Raw genomic sequence first — 14181 nt, forward strand, 5'->3', positions numbered from 1 at the left:
AAAAAAAAAAAAAAAAAAAAAAAAAAAAAAAAAAAAAAAAAAAAAAAAAAAAAAAGAGGAAAAAAAGATCACAACAGTCAAGGTTAGTCTCTCGGTCTGGACCAAGGATGCAGGGCTGCAGAATTGGGGCCGTCGAACCAGCAGCACCGGCACTAACAAGCACTGCGCCCGCTTTGACTGGTAGCTCCCAAAGCAGGTTTAGACGCTGTTGAACCTCACCAAACCTTGATATCAAAGCAATCTGATGGAGAGATACATCAGGTACTTTTGTAAGTCTAGCATAGTGTCATACCTTCTCCGGTAGTTGTTGATGCAGATTGATCGTCACAATTCAAGGAGGAAATCCCAATACTAGACGAAATGAATGAATGCATGGGTGTATGTATGTATATGTAGGCGTGCCCTAATATTATCACGCTAGCCCGGTGCTACATATTAGCTGGTCTGATGAAAGATAAGTGAGCTACTACCACCTTAGACCCAGGGAGCTTGCATCAGCTTGCATCCACTCCTATTATTGCTCACTAAATCCTGTCTTTCCCCCCATGATTCACCAATAAGAGAATCTCGATCCTGTCGTTCATCAGGGAAATGAGCTCTCCCAATCAGCCAGGTTGTTATTTCTTTACATCTGCCCTGCTTGATGTATGTATCCTGTCCGTACTCGGACTCCACAATCCATGAATATACAGACAGACAAGATAGACATACCTTCATCAGACAGGTGGGCATTTTATTCGCATTGTACCTGAGTGGGTATGAGTATTGGTATGGACGGGCGGGGGCGACAACCAGGGGTGACAATTCAGCGTTGGCTTAAGATTGGCTCGTTCCAACGGCGATGGCTCCATCTGAGCGCTTAACAAGGGGAAATCTGGGAAATTGTTATTCGTTCGTAGAAATAAAGATCTTAATAATACCGGTATTTCCTTTTACTTTTTTTTTTTTTTTTAACACTTTGCTTTTTTCATTTTCATTTTTTTTATGGCGTGCTGTGCTGAACTCAACTAATTTCAGTAGAGGTACCGATGAGGTACAGTAATTCTAAGGCCAAGTCACGGTTTGTTTAAGTAATACCACTGCCACCCTGCACCCTCACACCCTCACACCCTCTCCAACTACGCCCTGTACCATTCCTCATGATCAGATCAACCACAAAGATCTTCAATAGTTACCCGAATTCAACCCCCCCCATCTCAGTTATTTGAATATCACTTCCCGACTAGGTGACAACTCTCATTCCAAACCCCGTGGGTCACATCCGGTACGAAACGCCAAATAGTTTACGGTTATCATGGAGATCGTTTCCAATTCGGTGATACGGGATCTTAAATTAACTTCCCCCTTCTAAGATCCCAAGCCCAGCTCCACCCTCGAGGTGTGCAGGATAACCTGGCATTCATCCTATTTGTCTTCGTCTTACCGGAAGGACAATGTGTTCCGCAAATTTGCGCCTTCAGCTAGTCGTGTTATATGCAGTCTGCTCCTCTGACAATTTCTCATTGGATCAAACTTACATCCGTCCCATTTAAGGTACCCAACCTAAGGATTGCGAAGGAGACCTGACATTAGGGACGCACGCTGTCGAAGTATCATACTGTACGGGATACGAAGCTCGGAGCCCTGAACTCCACCTAACTTTCCTGGTTGATAGCCTTGAGTTTGGAGCTCCAGTATCAGTGCATTCCTACACCTGAGCTCGCACCACTAGCCTATTTACTAATCGCGGGCGCGAACTGACAGATTCAAAGTCTCCGTAGCTTTACCCATCTCAATCTAGGCGCTACCTCGTATCTTCTCTATGGACATACTCAACTTGCTAGAAAAGGCGTTGCTGTTCTCTTTTCACTTGAAGGGGGTTGGGTTCTATAGAACGCCTTGAATAAACGCTACCCACCAATGGAGATGGTCTCAGATATTCTTGGGCCAAGGAAGATCCCCATAATATTTGTTGAGCATAGCAGTAATTAATAGCAGGGTCTGGTTCAGCAGACCAAATGATCCCGGCTTTGGATATAGTATGTGGGATAGTGGATTCGTTGATATCCATGTGGATAGATTTGACGGTTCTGTATGCATCATTATTATCATTTGATTGATATCTCGTCATCCCACTACTCGCTGCCGATAGAAGAGCCAGCATTCACAGTTAATGCATTCCAAGCGGACTCCTCCGTACATTCCATTGGATACAAGGCATGTGGGGAGATGTAGGATGACAGGGAACGTCACAACCTGAGGCATTCGATATCCTCCAAATGTTAAGCGCTTAATATCTTGGCAATAGTAGAGACCTCCTCAGTCTCGGTTTTTTATCTCTAGTGTTGCTCCTACTTCATAGTCTCTGACCTGTAGTCCGACTGTGTACAGTACACTGATTTTGGGACGGTGGTACAAACGTAGATATATATAATAGTGCCCCTTCATGTCCGTGTTCATTGACTGCGACTTGAAAAGTACTCACTATTGACTCAGAAAAGAGCTCGACAACTCATCTAGTCTATAGATGCCGCCGCTATTGCTAGGCATATGATGTATATACCAGCCAGTCTTGATCCGGAGCTGGACATACGTGATCTGGCTTCCAACATGTAGGTATCGTGATGGCGCCCTTCTATGAATTTATGGGCCTATTCGCCTACTAATATTGAACCATCTTGCCAAGTAGAGGGGTCACTGCTACTATCTTTGCATGATAGGGATTGGCATTAAGTACTCGAATAGCACCAAGCACCCATTACTGCACGGATAAAGAGCCCGGCGCTTACGCGGACATAAGGCTAGGACAGCGATCAATTCCATAAATCCCGGATGCGATACCGGTTGAATACCGGTGAATCACCCTGTCTACTATCTACTGGTTGTGCTCTGATGTCCCTCGCGGGAGGCTACAGTAGAGTTCAATTCCATTGTCATTAAATGTAAAATTTTCCACGTGGCTCAAGGAATATAGCATCACACATAATGATACTTTGATGATTTTTTCTGAATAATTTTAACGATATGTTTAGGTGCCATAGGAAATGGCTATCTACGTGATGGTTTTTTCCTTTCCATTTATTTCTCTGCTCTGTAACAAATGAACCCTAAACATCATTGTTTCTTTTTCTTCGGGGTTGAAATCTGGGGAAACACGCCCGCACGTGAGCCCTCCGCCACTCCGCAATTTCAACAATCGACCCGAGGTTTTCACATGCAACTGCGCGATGCCGTCAGCAGCACCCATAATGTGACTTGTTCGGCAGATCGCCAACTTATCCGTGAACGAATCCATTCTTTACTATACTCCTTCACGACCACCTTGACTGAACACTCACCATACAACTCTCAGACGCGTCCTACTCAGACGCTTTCCTCATGGCCTATGTCGCCTTGGCCTAAGGAAGGGCGCTGTGTGAGCTACCCGCTCGACTCCAAGTGGCCCAGTAATTAAGTCAAAATGGCCGCCCAATCAACACTACGCTCCCGGGAGGATCCCCTCGCCACGCTATACCATTACTACCTCAACTTGTTTCGTTCTCGGTTTAAGCGTTCATCGAAAACAACCAAGCTGATCGCTACCGCTGCGCTACTGCTCTCGATCATAGCAACTGGATATGGAGGCTACAAACGACTACGCCAGAGGGCGAAGGAACGCGCCCAGGGCAGACGATTGTTACGGCGAAACTCCGGAATTAGGGGAAAGGATGGTTCTCGCACCATATACGTGCCTTACAAAGATTCCCTGACATCTAAAGTTACTATCCACCCAACGAAACCTACGACATTTGATGCGCACCGGAGGCTATTCTTAAACCCCCCAGCTCCAGCTCGCGCTGGAGATGGCGAATCCAACCAGATCCCACCACCGACAACTAAGCCGGGCCTGAACCTCGCTTTCCTTCACCAGTTTCTTAGTCTTGGAAGTATCATGGTCCCTAGATGGGGTAGTAAGGAGACCGGCCTCCTCATGGGTCATGGCGTATTTTTACTGCTACGAACGTACTTATCGCTGTTAATTGCAAGGTTAGATGGCGAGATTGTGAGAGATCTCGTTGCAGGGAAGGGCCGAGCGTTTATGTGGGGTATTGTTAAATGGTGTGGCATTGGCACACTTGCTTCGTATACGAATGCCATGATCAAGTTCCTGCAGTCGAAGGTGTCTATCGCATTTCGAACGAGACTCACCCGGTACATTCACGATCTGTACCTCACTGGTGATGACAACTATTACAAGTTGATGAATCTGGACGGTGGCATCGGTCAGGGTGCGGACCAGTTCATCACGCAGGATCTCACACTCTTCTGCTCTGCAGCCGCAGCTCTGTATTCCTCCATGGGGAAACCACTGGTGGATTTATTTGTTTTTAATTATCAACTGTACCGCTCTCTGGGGCCTTTGGCCCTTAGCGGAATCCTCACGGGCTATTTCAGCACTGCAATTGTTCTGCGCAAACTGTCACCTCCGTTCGGCAAGCTCAAGGCTGTGGAGGGCAAAAAGGAAGGAGACTTCAGAGGGCTTCACTCTAGATTGCTTGCGAATGCTGAGGAGATATCGTTCTATGGGGGAGCTGACATCGAGCGAGTCTTTTTGACGAGAAGCTTCAAGGATCTTCAGCGCTGGCTGGAGGGTATTTACAGCCTGAAGATTCGCTATAATATGCTCGAGGATGTTATCTTGAAATATTCTTGGTCTGCCTTCGGCTATCTGATCACGTCTTTGCCTGTATTTCTCCCTGCCTGGGGTGGCCTAGGTGGCGCCCTGGAGTTAGCCGATACACCTGAAACGGTCGGACGAGAACGGGGCCGTATGAAGGAGTTCATCACGAACAAACGGCTGATGCTGTCTCTAGCAGATGCCGGCGGCCGAATGATGTACAGTATCAAGGACATTTCGGAACTGGCTGGTTACACCTCGCGTGTCTACACACTGATTTCGACCCTCCATAGGGTTCATGCAGACGCATATTACCCTCCACGTGGCTCCCATGCGGAGTTGTACTCTCTGGCAGATGCGCAGGGTACCATCCACAATGGCTTTGATGGAGTGCGTCTCGAACATGTTCCAATCGTGGCACCATCTCTCTATCCTCATGGTGGCGATGAGCTTCTTGAGTCACTGTCATTCGTTGTGCATTCTGGAGATCACCTTCTTATCTCTGGACCGAACGGCGTTGGCAAATCTGCCATTGCTCGTATAATAGCAGGTCTATGGCCGGTTTATCGTGGGTTAGTCAGTCGACCAAGGGGATTTGGGCTGGATGGAATCATGTTCCTCCCCCAACGACCCTACCTCAGTGTGGGTACTCTGCGTGACCAAGTCATCTACCCTCACACGGAGGTCGACATGCGTGAGGGAGGTATATCGGACGCAGGTCTCCAAAAGATTTTGGATGATGCCCACTTAGGTTACCTCCCTACCCGCGAGGGTGGATGGGATTCTCGGAAGGAGTGGAAGGATGTCCTGAGCGGTGGTGAGAAGCAAAGAATGGCTATGGCACGTCTCTACTACCATGAGCCCCGTTACGCCTTCCTCGACGAAGGGACGTCTGCTGTCTCCTCGGATGTTGAGGGCCTGCTGTACGAACGGGCCAAGGAGCGTGGAATTACACTCATCACGATCTCTACACGTGCGTCTCTCAAGAAGTATCACACTTACAACCTCACCCTTGGCCTGGGCTCCGAAGGGGAACAGTGGGAGTTTGAGCGGATTGGCACGGCTAAGGAGAAGATGAATGTTGAGAAAGAGCTGCAAGAACTTCGTAAGCGGCTGGATAAGGTTGATGAATGGAAACAACGCCGAGAGGAGATCGAGAGCGAACTACGTAAGGTTTGGGTTGAGGAAGGAGAGCTGGCCCCACCGCCATATACAGAAGAGCCGGAGACAACTGAAAGCCAAGCGGTCGAGGAGTCTTCGAACTAATGTTGATTTTGGAACGGGGCAAGAGCAGTGAGTATATAATGTTTTGGACGTATTGGTATGTGCTTGAGATAGAAGTCAAGGTGCTGTAGTGGCTGCCACCCACCACGCCTCACTATTCAATGGAAATTAAGATTTATGTGAATTCTGGTAGTTCTTGAGTCTTCTTTGATTCTACCTTACTGCAGTGGGATTGATCCATCACCATCATTTCATTGTTTGCATCCATATGTAGTCACATGACCACCGGCCACTCAGAAGGGGCACAGCGGATCATCGCAGCTTTGATTTACGGGAAATCAAAATAAGAATTATTTTTACATCTATCAGAAGATCCACCCTTATACTTCTCTGAAAAATAACCTAAGGTCATGCGCTATCTGACCAATCAGTATTTCTACTCCTCTTAAGAATGGCATGTCTACACTATTTCTAAATTAAAGTCCGATACTCCAAAAAGGTGTCGGCTTCTTCAATTCTCTACTAAAATGTCCCTGCCACAACGACTACCCCTGGTAGAGGAAGGGCACGAGAGCGAGGATGTAGTAATAATCCCGATAGGATCTGTCAGCGATGGGGATAAGTCAACTTGGCCCACTGAAGCCAGGTTTGGCATGCCGGATGATAGCTCTTACCGGGAGAAATTGGCAATGCTATGGCTGCAGAAAATTGGAACATATGAAGAGGGTATGGATCACTTCTATTCTCTAATCTCTACTACGACTTTGTTGCCACCTATCGATTCTAGCAGCTGTCATGATCGTCCCTACTATTGCAGCATTTCCCCCAGCATGAACAGCAGTCCTCTTTAGTACCAATTTTGCTCGCCTGAGTTCAATATCAGCTGGCTATGCCTTACGCCACGCTGTTTATTTCACTGCTTTTGAATTTGCTTGATGTTGTATTGTGTATCTCCATTCACTATCTCGCCATATTTTGCCGTTCGACGCATGAGATAGATCCTGGGTCTAAAATTGTTCCTGTGGTTGCTTTGCACTGGTTTTTCTTGCTTTTTTGTCGATTAAAATTCACACATGGTCCTCAACTTCATTCTAGCTAAGCATTGATCTTCAGGGATGAGATATATGCTCAACCGCTTGCCAGATGGTTACGCCCTCTTTGATAGACCGCGTGGGACGGATCCTACCATTGTAAGTCTTTGTCCTACTATTGTACAAAACTTCTCTAGGTCTAACAGTATTCAACTCAGCGTGATAGATTCCTTTGGGGTCATCCAATTGGGCAATACTTCCCTTCGATACTCCAGTTCTTTCCACACTTTTATCATCTGATGACGGGCGCGGCGGGACCTTGCCATTGCATGCTTTGTGACAAAGTAGCAAAGCGTGAACAGGGTTCGGTGCTCCTTCAGTATTTTACATTCAAACCTTTTCGCTAATGTACTTCCAGCGATATTAAATGGTTCCCTACGAGGACGAGGACGAGGGAGAGGACGAGGGAGAGGAAGTTCAAATATTGCCAGGTCGGTCGACACGCCCCCTGGAGGGACACCACATCGGCTTCCTGGGCGGCCTCCTGGACGGCCTCCTGGACGGCCTCCTGGACGACCATATGGTAAATTATCTGGTAGGCCACCCGGAAGACCGCCTGGCAGGCCGCCTGGTAGGTCTGCTGCGGCCGGAGTGCGCGGTATCTTTGACAGTGAAGGAACACCGGACGTGTTCAAGATGGCCGTTATAAGGCTCAAAGAACGGGGGGTTCTGGATGAGAGAATAAAAGAAAATGAGAGCATGGACTGGAGGGCCGAGAGGACAGCACTTGACGAATATATTGAGCAATTAGGCATGCAGCCTTCCTACGTTCCTCGACCCGGAGAAGTTGTACTCTGGGCTCCGGAGTGTCAGGGGGAACTAGCCTGGAACCACGAAAACAAGTGCATCGAAATGTACTCCCCCGATGAAGACCGATGGTTAGGAACCCCCAAATGGCGGGCTGGTATTGTAGGCCAGACGCCAGAAGAAGATATAGTCCTTCAGGACTTAGTGAAAACGGCGCCCAAAAAATGGGATGTCAACTACTCTGGCTTTCGCGTTGAAACCTTTCCTGATCCTCAAAGTTACGACAAGAGCTACTCATTACACTACAAATATATCCGTCTGCAGTGTATCAAGCCCTTCAACGCATACGAGCTCTTTCTGCAAGGGATTCCGCCCGAAAATTTACATCCGTCCATCGGGTATGCGATGACGATTATGTCGTCGTTCAGTCTTCTGGACAAATATCACTTTAAAGGAGCTTGGCCGAACGCAGCGATTTATTGCCGAGGTATTTTCATCGGAGCAGAGCTCTTGGTGGTTGGCGATGCTGTCCGCTTGAAACCAAAGCGCCAATTTGACTCGTATGAAAGCCATGACGCCGTTGAGGATGTTATGGTCATTGACGAAATACGCCTGGAGCTTGTCAATTGCGTGAGCAATCTCACGTCGGACCAACTGGCAGAGCGATATCAGGTTCGAATTGCAGGAAAGGTCTATACGAACGCTCCCCCGAGATCGAGTACTGGGACCGACGGGACGAGCCAACCATTGCCTATGAGACCCGAGGAAGTCATTGACGTTTTTCAATCGATTGGCATGGGTGGATATGGGTCTTGGTACAGGGTGTGGAACGGCGCAACGGTGGAAGTCTCGCAGGATATGATAATTGGTCGCTGTTACGATCCCGATGCTATGAACCTCTTATTCGGGTCTTGCTCTCTGGGGCTGGATCTGTCGGGGGTGATCAAGGCGAGGGAGTATTCACGGAAAGTCGATGAACGTATTCCCGAAGGGAAAGGCTGGTTCTGGGGCGACTTTCGAACTCAGACTCTCGCGATTGATACTCTCAATGGCCAGGATGTGGGCTACTACAGCGAGGCCCGTGAAATCACGATGTGGGGAGCAAATCTCCGAATTCTCGATGGCACGGCGGATTCGGCGGATCTTCGCCTGGCCAGGCTTCCCGGCAATGTCGGTCGACCCTCGAAGGCTCGGTCCAACTTTTCAGAGATCGGCAAGCTTAGCAAGCTGGTCAGTACGGGTCTTGGGGCCGCAGACGTGAGCAACCCTGTAAGCTCCGAAGAAGGGCCCATCCTGCCAAATGAGGACGATACCTCTGGATCAGATGAAGTTTTTGCATTGGCCATGGACCAACTCCCAGGGGGAACGGACGAATCGGAGGAGGGTGATTACAAGCCAAGCCCTGGGCCCTAGGGCAAACGGACGAAGCAGGAGATCTTTGATCACGGATACTCTGAAGCTCGTTCCAGCCGGTGCTCTTCGCTCGCTTCGTGAGTTCAGACGTCAAGCACTCTCTCGACATTGATACCTAGCGCAGGACCTAGGTTGACAATTGAATCAATTGCGATTAGGAGGTTCGCTTATGGGGATGAACCACAGCGTCCTGGTCTTGAACATACTCTTTTATGTGACAATTGTAGATTAGGGAAGGATAAACATACATAAATACGATTAATCTTCTACCACCATCTTTCCTGTGCCTATGTATGTACATATGTATTGCGGTATGTCTTATCATGCGATAAGAGCAAGAAATCCCGCAGATAACCGGCACTCTAGAAGGCACCGGATTGGCCCGCCAGCCAAATACTACATTACCTTGACTAAAAGGCGGGGAATATATATATATAAAAAAATTTCTTGGGAGGGGCAACAATATATCTTCAACGAGAAACCTCCTGCATAATTATCAATCTGATTACACCCTCACAAGCCACAGGATTACAATCGCAACAATGGGTCTCGACGGCGTACCTCAAGCCCAAGCCGTAACAGTGAGTCTCAAAGACCTCATCGACGGTAAGCAAGCACCAGAAACACCTTATATATACTGAACTATACAAACACCCCTCTACAAGTGAAACTCGCAATAAACTAACCTTCAACGCCAGGCACCGTCTCCTTCGAAACCCTCACCGAAGCTTTCGGCCCCTCCTCCCTAGGCATAATCGTCGTGAAAGACCTCGACTCCGAATTCCAACGTCTCCGCTCCCAAGTCCTCTCTAACGCATCCTACCTCGCCGCCCTCCCCAACGACGAACTAGGTACACATCCACCCCCAAAGCAACCAAACTCGCCTCCCCTCCCAAAACCCAACTAACCACTCACAACCAAAACCTAGAATCCCTAACCAGCCCATCAGCAAAATACCTCGTAGGCTGGTCCTGCGGCAAAGAAACCCTGCGCTCCGGCCACTTCGACACGCTCAAGGGCTCCTACTACGTCAACTGCGCATTCTACCAAGACGCATCGCTGCAAGGCGCGCCGGCCGACAACTTCCCCGATCTATCCGAGTACACGGCGCCGAACATCTGGCCGCCGGCAGAGCGCCTGCCGACGTTCCGGCCGGCGCTGGAACAGCTCTGCACGCTTATCATCGACACGGCGGCGCTGGTGGCGCGGGCGTGTGATCGCTACGCGACGGCAAACATCGAGGGCTACAAGAGCGGGTATTTGGAGCATGTTGTGCGGACGAGTTTGACGACCAAGGCGCGGTTGCTGCATTACTTTCCGGCCGAGGAGGGTGCTTCCGACGCCGGAGAGGGGGATGATGATTGGTGCGCGACGCATTTGGATCATGGGTGTTTGACCGGGTTGACTTCCGCTATGTTTGTGGATGAGCTTGCGACTCCCCCCGTGCACGGAGCGCAGCTTGCTGAGTTGGGCGCTTCGCCGGATCCCAAGGCTGGGCTTTATATTCAGTCCCGCACGGGCGACGTGGTCAAGGTTAATATCCCCAGGGATTGTTTGGCTTTTCAGACCGGGGAGGCGCTGCAGCTTATTACGAGGGGGAAGTTTAGGGCGGTGCCGCATTTTGTCAAGGGCGCGAAGCCTTCTGCGGGGGAGAGGATCGCGAGGAATACGTTGGCGGTGTTCACGCAGCCGAATTTGGAAGAGGAGGTGGAGGGTGGGAAGAGTTTTGGGGAGTTTGCGAGGGAGGTCGTGGCGAGGACTTATTAGGGTGGTGGTTGAGATGAGAGGTTTTTATTATGATGACTGGTTTGTATATAGTTTCACATATTAAGGTTGCTATTGTACAGTTGAGACTGGGCTATCCAGATACCTATGACAGCAAGCATTTCCAGCTTAGAGGTTTCATCGCCGGGTCACGGCACGTAGGGTCCCGAAGGGTAGGACATCTGCTATCCTCTTCGCGCCGGTGAAGAGCATGCAGAGTCGGTCGATCCCGCATCCCCAGCCGCCTGTAGCGGGAAGACCCCATTCCAGCGCCTCAAGGTAGCTCTCGTCGATCTCGGCAGACTCGTCTGCATCCTTGCTGTAGCGTACTTGGTCTTCGAACTTGCGTCTTTGTTCCGATGGCGAGTTTTCTTCCTCGTAAGTATTCACCACCTCCTTTCCCTCGATGAACAGCTCTCCCCGTGCAGCAACACGCTGGCCGGTGACTGGATGGATAAAAGATTTCGACAGGGGCGATAGACATTCAGGAGGGTTGATGATAAAGGTCGGGTTTATGCATTCGGGTTCCACATAGATGCTGCAGAGTTCATCCAAAAGTCGGGGAAGTGTGGGAGCCTCGGGAATCTCGAGTGATAAGTCCTTGAACAGTTGTTTCACCTGGACCACGGCATCTGGAGATGTGAGATCTGGGAGCTTGCGGCCGATCTTCTCTTCAATGCCAGTGAGGAAATCGATACGACGGAACGGCGTTGAGAAATCAACTTCGGTGGGCTTCAGAGTACCGTCCTTGTTAAAGTCGTGAATATGTTGTGCCATGCCAGACAGTAGACTCTCTGTCATAGACAGTAGGTCTTCTAGGTTGGCATAAGCATGATAGAATTCACATGTTGTAAACTCAGGGTTATGGGTCTTGTCGATGCCTATGGAACGTCAGTCGCCCATGATAACTTTACAACAGAGCATGGAATGGAGAGAGCGTAACGGACCTTCATTGCGAAATGAGGGCCCAATCTCGAACACCCTATCGAAACCACCAACGACTAGGCGCTTCAGCCATAGTTCTGGTGCAATTCTGAGAGACAGCTGACGGTCGGGAAATTCGGTCGCAGAAGTATAGAAGGGACGAGCGATGGCTCCACCGGCGATCGAATTGACGATGGGAGTGTTGACCTCCATAAAGGACCGATCGAGGAAGAATTGGCGCAGATATTGGATGATCGCCGAGCGTGCCTTGATAATGTCGGCTGTAGTTTGGTCGGCAAGGAACTGGACATGACGGGGGTATGGCGAGTTCTCGTGCTCTTTCGCGTCCAGGGGGACATCATGGAGACAAGGAGACAAAAGCTGAGGCAGTTCAGTGGCCACAACTGTGAGCTCTCCTCGTCCAGTGCGGTGAGGTCTACCTGTTACGGCTATGGGAAGAGTTCAGCCTAAGTGAGCATACAGAGGTGGCTGGTGGGAAACGTACAGAAAGCATCACCGCGGCGGAGCAAACGATAGAGCTTTTTAAAGGCTTCCGGGGTTATCCCAGGCAGTTGACGAAGGTTGCACATAACTTGAACTTTGTGGCCATTTTGCACGATATCGAAGAAGATCAATTTGCTTCCAGCAAGTCTATACGTACGTATCCTACCTAACTAACCTAAGTACAAAAGACAACAAGGTAGAGCCGACTAAGGCTGAGACCTACCACGAACGACGACGGAGTCGCCTTCTACTGTTTCATTATTTTCTAGGTGGCTGTATCGGTCGCGGAATTCCGAGCAGCTCACGGAGCGACCGTCTGCTGCTAGGCGAGGATACGGATCAGGACAGACATTTTGAACCTCTTGTAACCGTTCCTTGAAAGCCCTTTCAGGCGAGGCTGCACTGCTGCTACTCCTAGTGCTTATAGAAACAATGGAGGGATGGTTAATTGCTTGGGCCAGCTGAGCTCCCGAAGAGTAAGACCATTTTACATTGGTAGAGACGGGCAATCCTGTTCTGATCATTCACAATTAGCACAGGATCAAGGCCATAATGTGCGTGAACGGAGAAGAGAAAACAATATCAAGCAATTGAATCCAGTCAGAGTCAAAAAGTAGCTTCCGTTGCGTTCATTGCCTGTTTGCAGGCGTCATACTGCAGCGGTTCTGAATTGGAAGGGATCTGATTCGTCCTCGGATGGCTTTGCAGGGGAAGAGAATAGAAGAAAGGCGCAAGTGATGGTTCTTACCTTGACCAAAGTCTCCCGGAGACCAACTGTGAAGCCCACCTGGGGCGAACTGAATGCATTTGCAATGGATAGGTGGTGGAAGACTACGAAGTCCGTCACATCGCGGACGGGAAGAGAGTGTGTGGGATTAAAACAGCAGAGCGAGCGAAACGCCGAAGAAAAATCGTTTGAAGGCGGTGAAGGTGGTCCAAGCTTCCGACTGGAACTTCCGATTAACCATCATTCCAGACAACATTTACCTCCATCCTCGATACCAGCATCATAACTTCTCTCTAAAATTTGTCAGTAAAAGTCCACTGATTAGTTATTATCAAAGCTAATATCTTCCTAGTTATTCTCCAATTACCCCTTTAGCAACCAACACCATGTCTTTCCTCTTTGGCGGCCCACCCAAGATGTCCTCGGCAGAGAAGATTGCTGCCGCTGAGACCGAAGTTGAGATGATTTCAGACATGTTCAACCGGTGAGCCCATTGATACACTCCCGATTCTCGCTCAAGATTATAATGCCTTGAAATTGTCTTCGATTTGCCGTTCACAAATACAACCCAATATTCCCATGGACAGCGATGCTAATGCCGACAATCTGCTTAGTCTGACCGAATCTTGCACCAAGAAGTGCATTCCCAACGACTACCGTGAGGGCGACCTGAACAAGGGTGAATCCGTCTGCCTCGACCGCTGTGTGTCCAAGTTCTTCGAAGTCAACATCAAGGTCAGCGAGAAGATGCAGGGCGAAGCCGCCAACAAGCAGGGCGGCGGTATGGGATTCAGCATGTAAATGGATGAGAAGTCTGCTGCCTCATGGACAAACCTCCCTTCCGAAACATAATTTATGTTCTTTTTACGCTCGGGTTTGCCTTTATGTTGCTCGTGTCAGGCGCGGATCTTGCCTTTGGGTTTCAGAGATCATCTTTTGCCGGGAAGTGTTGCATTTGGGTTTAGTTCTCAAGATTGTTGATTCCGGGGCACTCTATGCCGGCTGGTTATGATCGCAGTCTGCTAGATGGGTGCTGGGATGATAGAAGTGTTTGGGTCGGGGACATGGTTCTGCGCACGGCATGGTTAATCAAATCTTTTCCATATTATGTACAATAGAAGTGAATATATATGTCACAGTATTACATTACA

General features: G+C 49.2%; 5 protein-coding genes across 5 annotated transcripts; 4 read left to right on the forward strand and 1 right to left on the reverse strand.

Moving 5' to 3' along the window:
• The first annotated feature begins 3240 nt into the window (after nucleotides 1–3240).
• pxa1 (putative peroxisomal ABC transporter (PXA1)) lies at nucleotides 3241–6077 on the forward strand. Its single transcript, XM_032083039.1, has one exon. It carries the CDS (start codon nucleotides 3440–3442, stop codon nucleotides 5900–5902), a length of 2463 nt encoding a protein of 820 aa, XP_031937444.1. The 5' UTR covers nucleotides 3241–3439; the 3' UTR covers nucleotides 5903–6077.
• Nucleotides 6078–6239: 162 nt separating this feature from the next.
• BDV37DRAFT_258374 (uncharacterized protein) lies at nucleotides 6240–7410 on the forward strand. The gene is made up of 3 exons (XM_032083040.1): nucleotides 6240–6586; nucleotides 6974–7050; nucleotides 7110–7410. The coding sequence occupies exons 1-3, from the start codon at nucleotides 6388–6390 to the stop codon at nucleotides 7296–7298; spliced, it is 465 nt and encodes a 154-aa protein (XP_031937445.1). The 5' UTR covers nucleotides 6240–6387; the 3' UTR covers nucleotides 7299–7410.
• Nucleotides 7411–7650: 240 nt separating this feature from the next.
• Nucleotides 7651–10878, forward strand: BDV37DRAFT_274659 (transcription-silencing protein Clr2-domain-containing protein; the record flags this gene model as incomplete). The annotated part of the gene is made up of 5 exons (XM_032085275.1): nucleotides 7651–9082; nucleotide 9298; nucleotides 9590–9717; nucleotides 9810–9962; nucleotides 10040–10878. The coding sequence occupies 5 exons, from the start codon at nucleotides 7651–7653 to the stop codon at nucleotides 10876–10878; spliced, it is 2553 nt and encodes an 850-aa protein (XP_031937446.1).
• A 53-nt stretch (nucleotides 10879–10931) lies between these two features.
• Nucleotides 10932–13101, reverse strand: BDV37DRAFT_211468 (putative lysyl-tRNA synthetase). The gene is made up of 4 exons (XM_032080021.1): nucleotides 12527–13101; nucleotides 12305–12469; nucleotides 11823–12248; nucleotides 10932–11756 (listed from the first exon to the last, which is right to left on the reverse strand). Exons 1-4 carry the CDS (start codon nucleotides 12825–12827, stop codon nucleotides 11014–11016), a joined length of 1635 nt encoding a protein of 544 aa, XP_031937447.1. The 5' UTR covers nucleotides 12828–13101; the 3' UTR covers nucleotides 10932–11013.
• A 188-nt stretch (nucleotides 13102–13289) lies between these two features.
• Nucleotides 13290–14180, forward strand: BDV37DRAFT_258379 (Tim10/DDP family zinc finger protein). Its single transcript, XM_032083041.1, has 3 exons — nucleotides 13290–13332; nucleotides 13383–13514; nucleotides 13645–14180. The coding sequence occupies exons 2-3, from the start codon at nucleotides 13417–13419 to the stop codon at nucleotides 13829–13831; spliced, it is 285 nt and encodes a 94-aa protein (XP_031937448.1). The 5' UTR covers nucleotides 13290–13332; nucleotides 13383–13416; the 3' UTR covers nucleotides 13832–14180.
• The last annotated feature ends 1 nt before the right edge of the window (nucleotide 14181 follows it).

This window comes from Aspergillus pseudonomiae (genome assembly GCF_009193645.1).
Source record: "Aspergillus pseudonomiae strain CBS 119388 unplaced genomic scaffold BDV37scaffold_83, whole genome shotgun sequence".
Classification (NCBI taxonomy): domain Eukaryota; kingdom Fungi; phylum Ascomycota; class Eurotiomycetes; order Eurotiales; family Aspergillaceae; genus Aspergillus; species Aspergillus pseudonomiae.

Bases quoted from the DNA above. Each gene is read 5' to 3' on its own strand.
- BDV37DRAFT_258379 (XM_032083041.1), top strand. From the start codon at position 13,417: ATGTCTTTCCTCTTTGGCGGCCCACCCAAGATGTCCTCGGCAGAGAAG. The intron at 13,515-13,644 runs GTGAGCCCATTG...CAATCTGCTTAG, and splicing joins ATTTCAGACATGTTCAACCG to TCTGACCGAATCTTGCACCA.
- BDV37DRAFT_211468 (XM_032080021.1), bottom strand. From the start codon at position 12,827: ATGATCAGAACAGGATTGCCCGTCTCTACCAATGTAAAATGGTCTTAC. The intron at 12,470-12,526 runs GTAGGTCTCAGC...TAGGTTAGTTAG, and splicing joins CGACTCCGTCGTCGTTCGTG to GTAGGATACGTACGTATAGA. The intron at 12,249-12,304 runs GTACGTTTCCCA...CTCTTCCCATAG, and splicing joins CCGCCGCGGTGATGCTTTCT to CCGTAACAGGTAGACCTCAC.
- BDV37DRAFT_258374 (XM_032083040.1), top strand. From the start codon at position 6,388: ATGTCCCTGCCACAACGACTACCCCTGGTAGAGGAAGGGCACGAGAGC. The intron at 6,587-6,973 runs GTATGGATCACT...ATTGATCTTCAG, and splicing joins AATTGGAACATATGAAGAGG to GGATGAGATATATGCTCAAC. The intron at 7,051-7,109 runs GTAAGTCTTTGT...TATTCAACTCAG, and splicing joins GTGGGACGGATCCTACCATT to CGTGATAGATTCCTTTGGGG.
- pxa1 (XM_032083039.1), top strand. From the start codon at position 3,440: ATGGCCGCCCAATCAACACTACGCTCCCGGGAGGATCCCCTCGCCACG.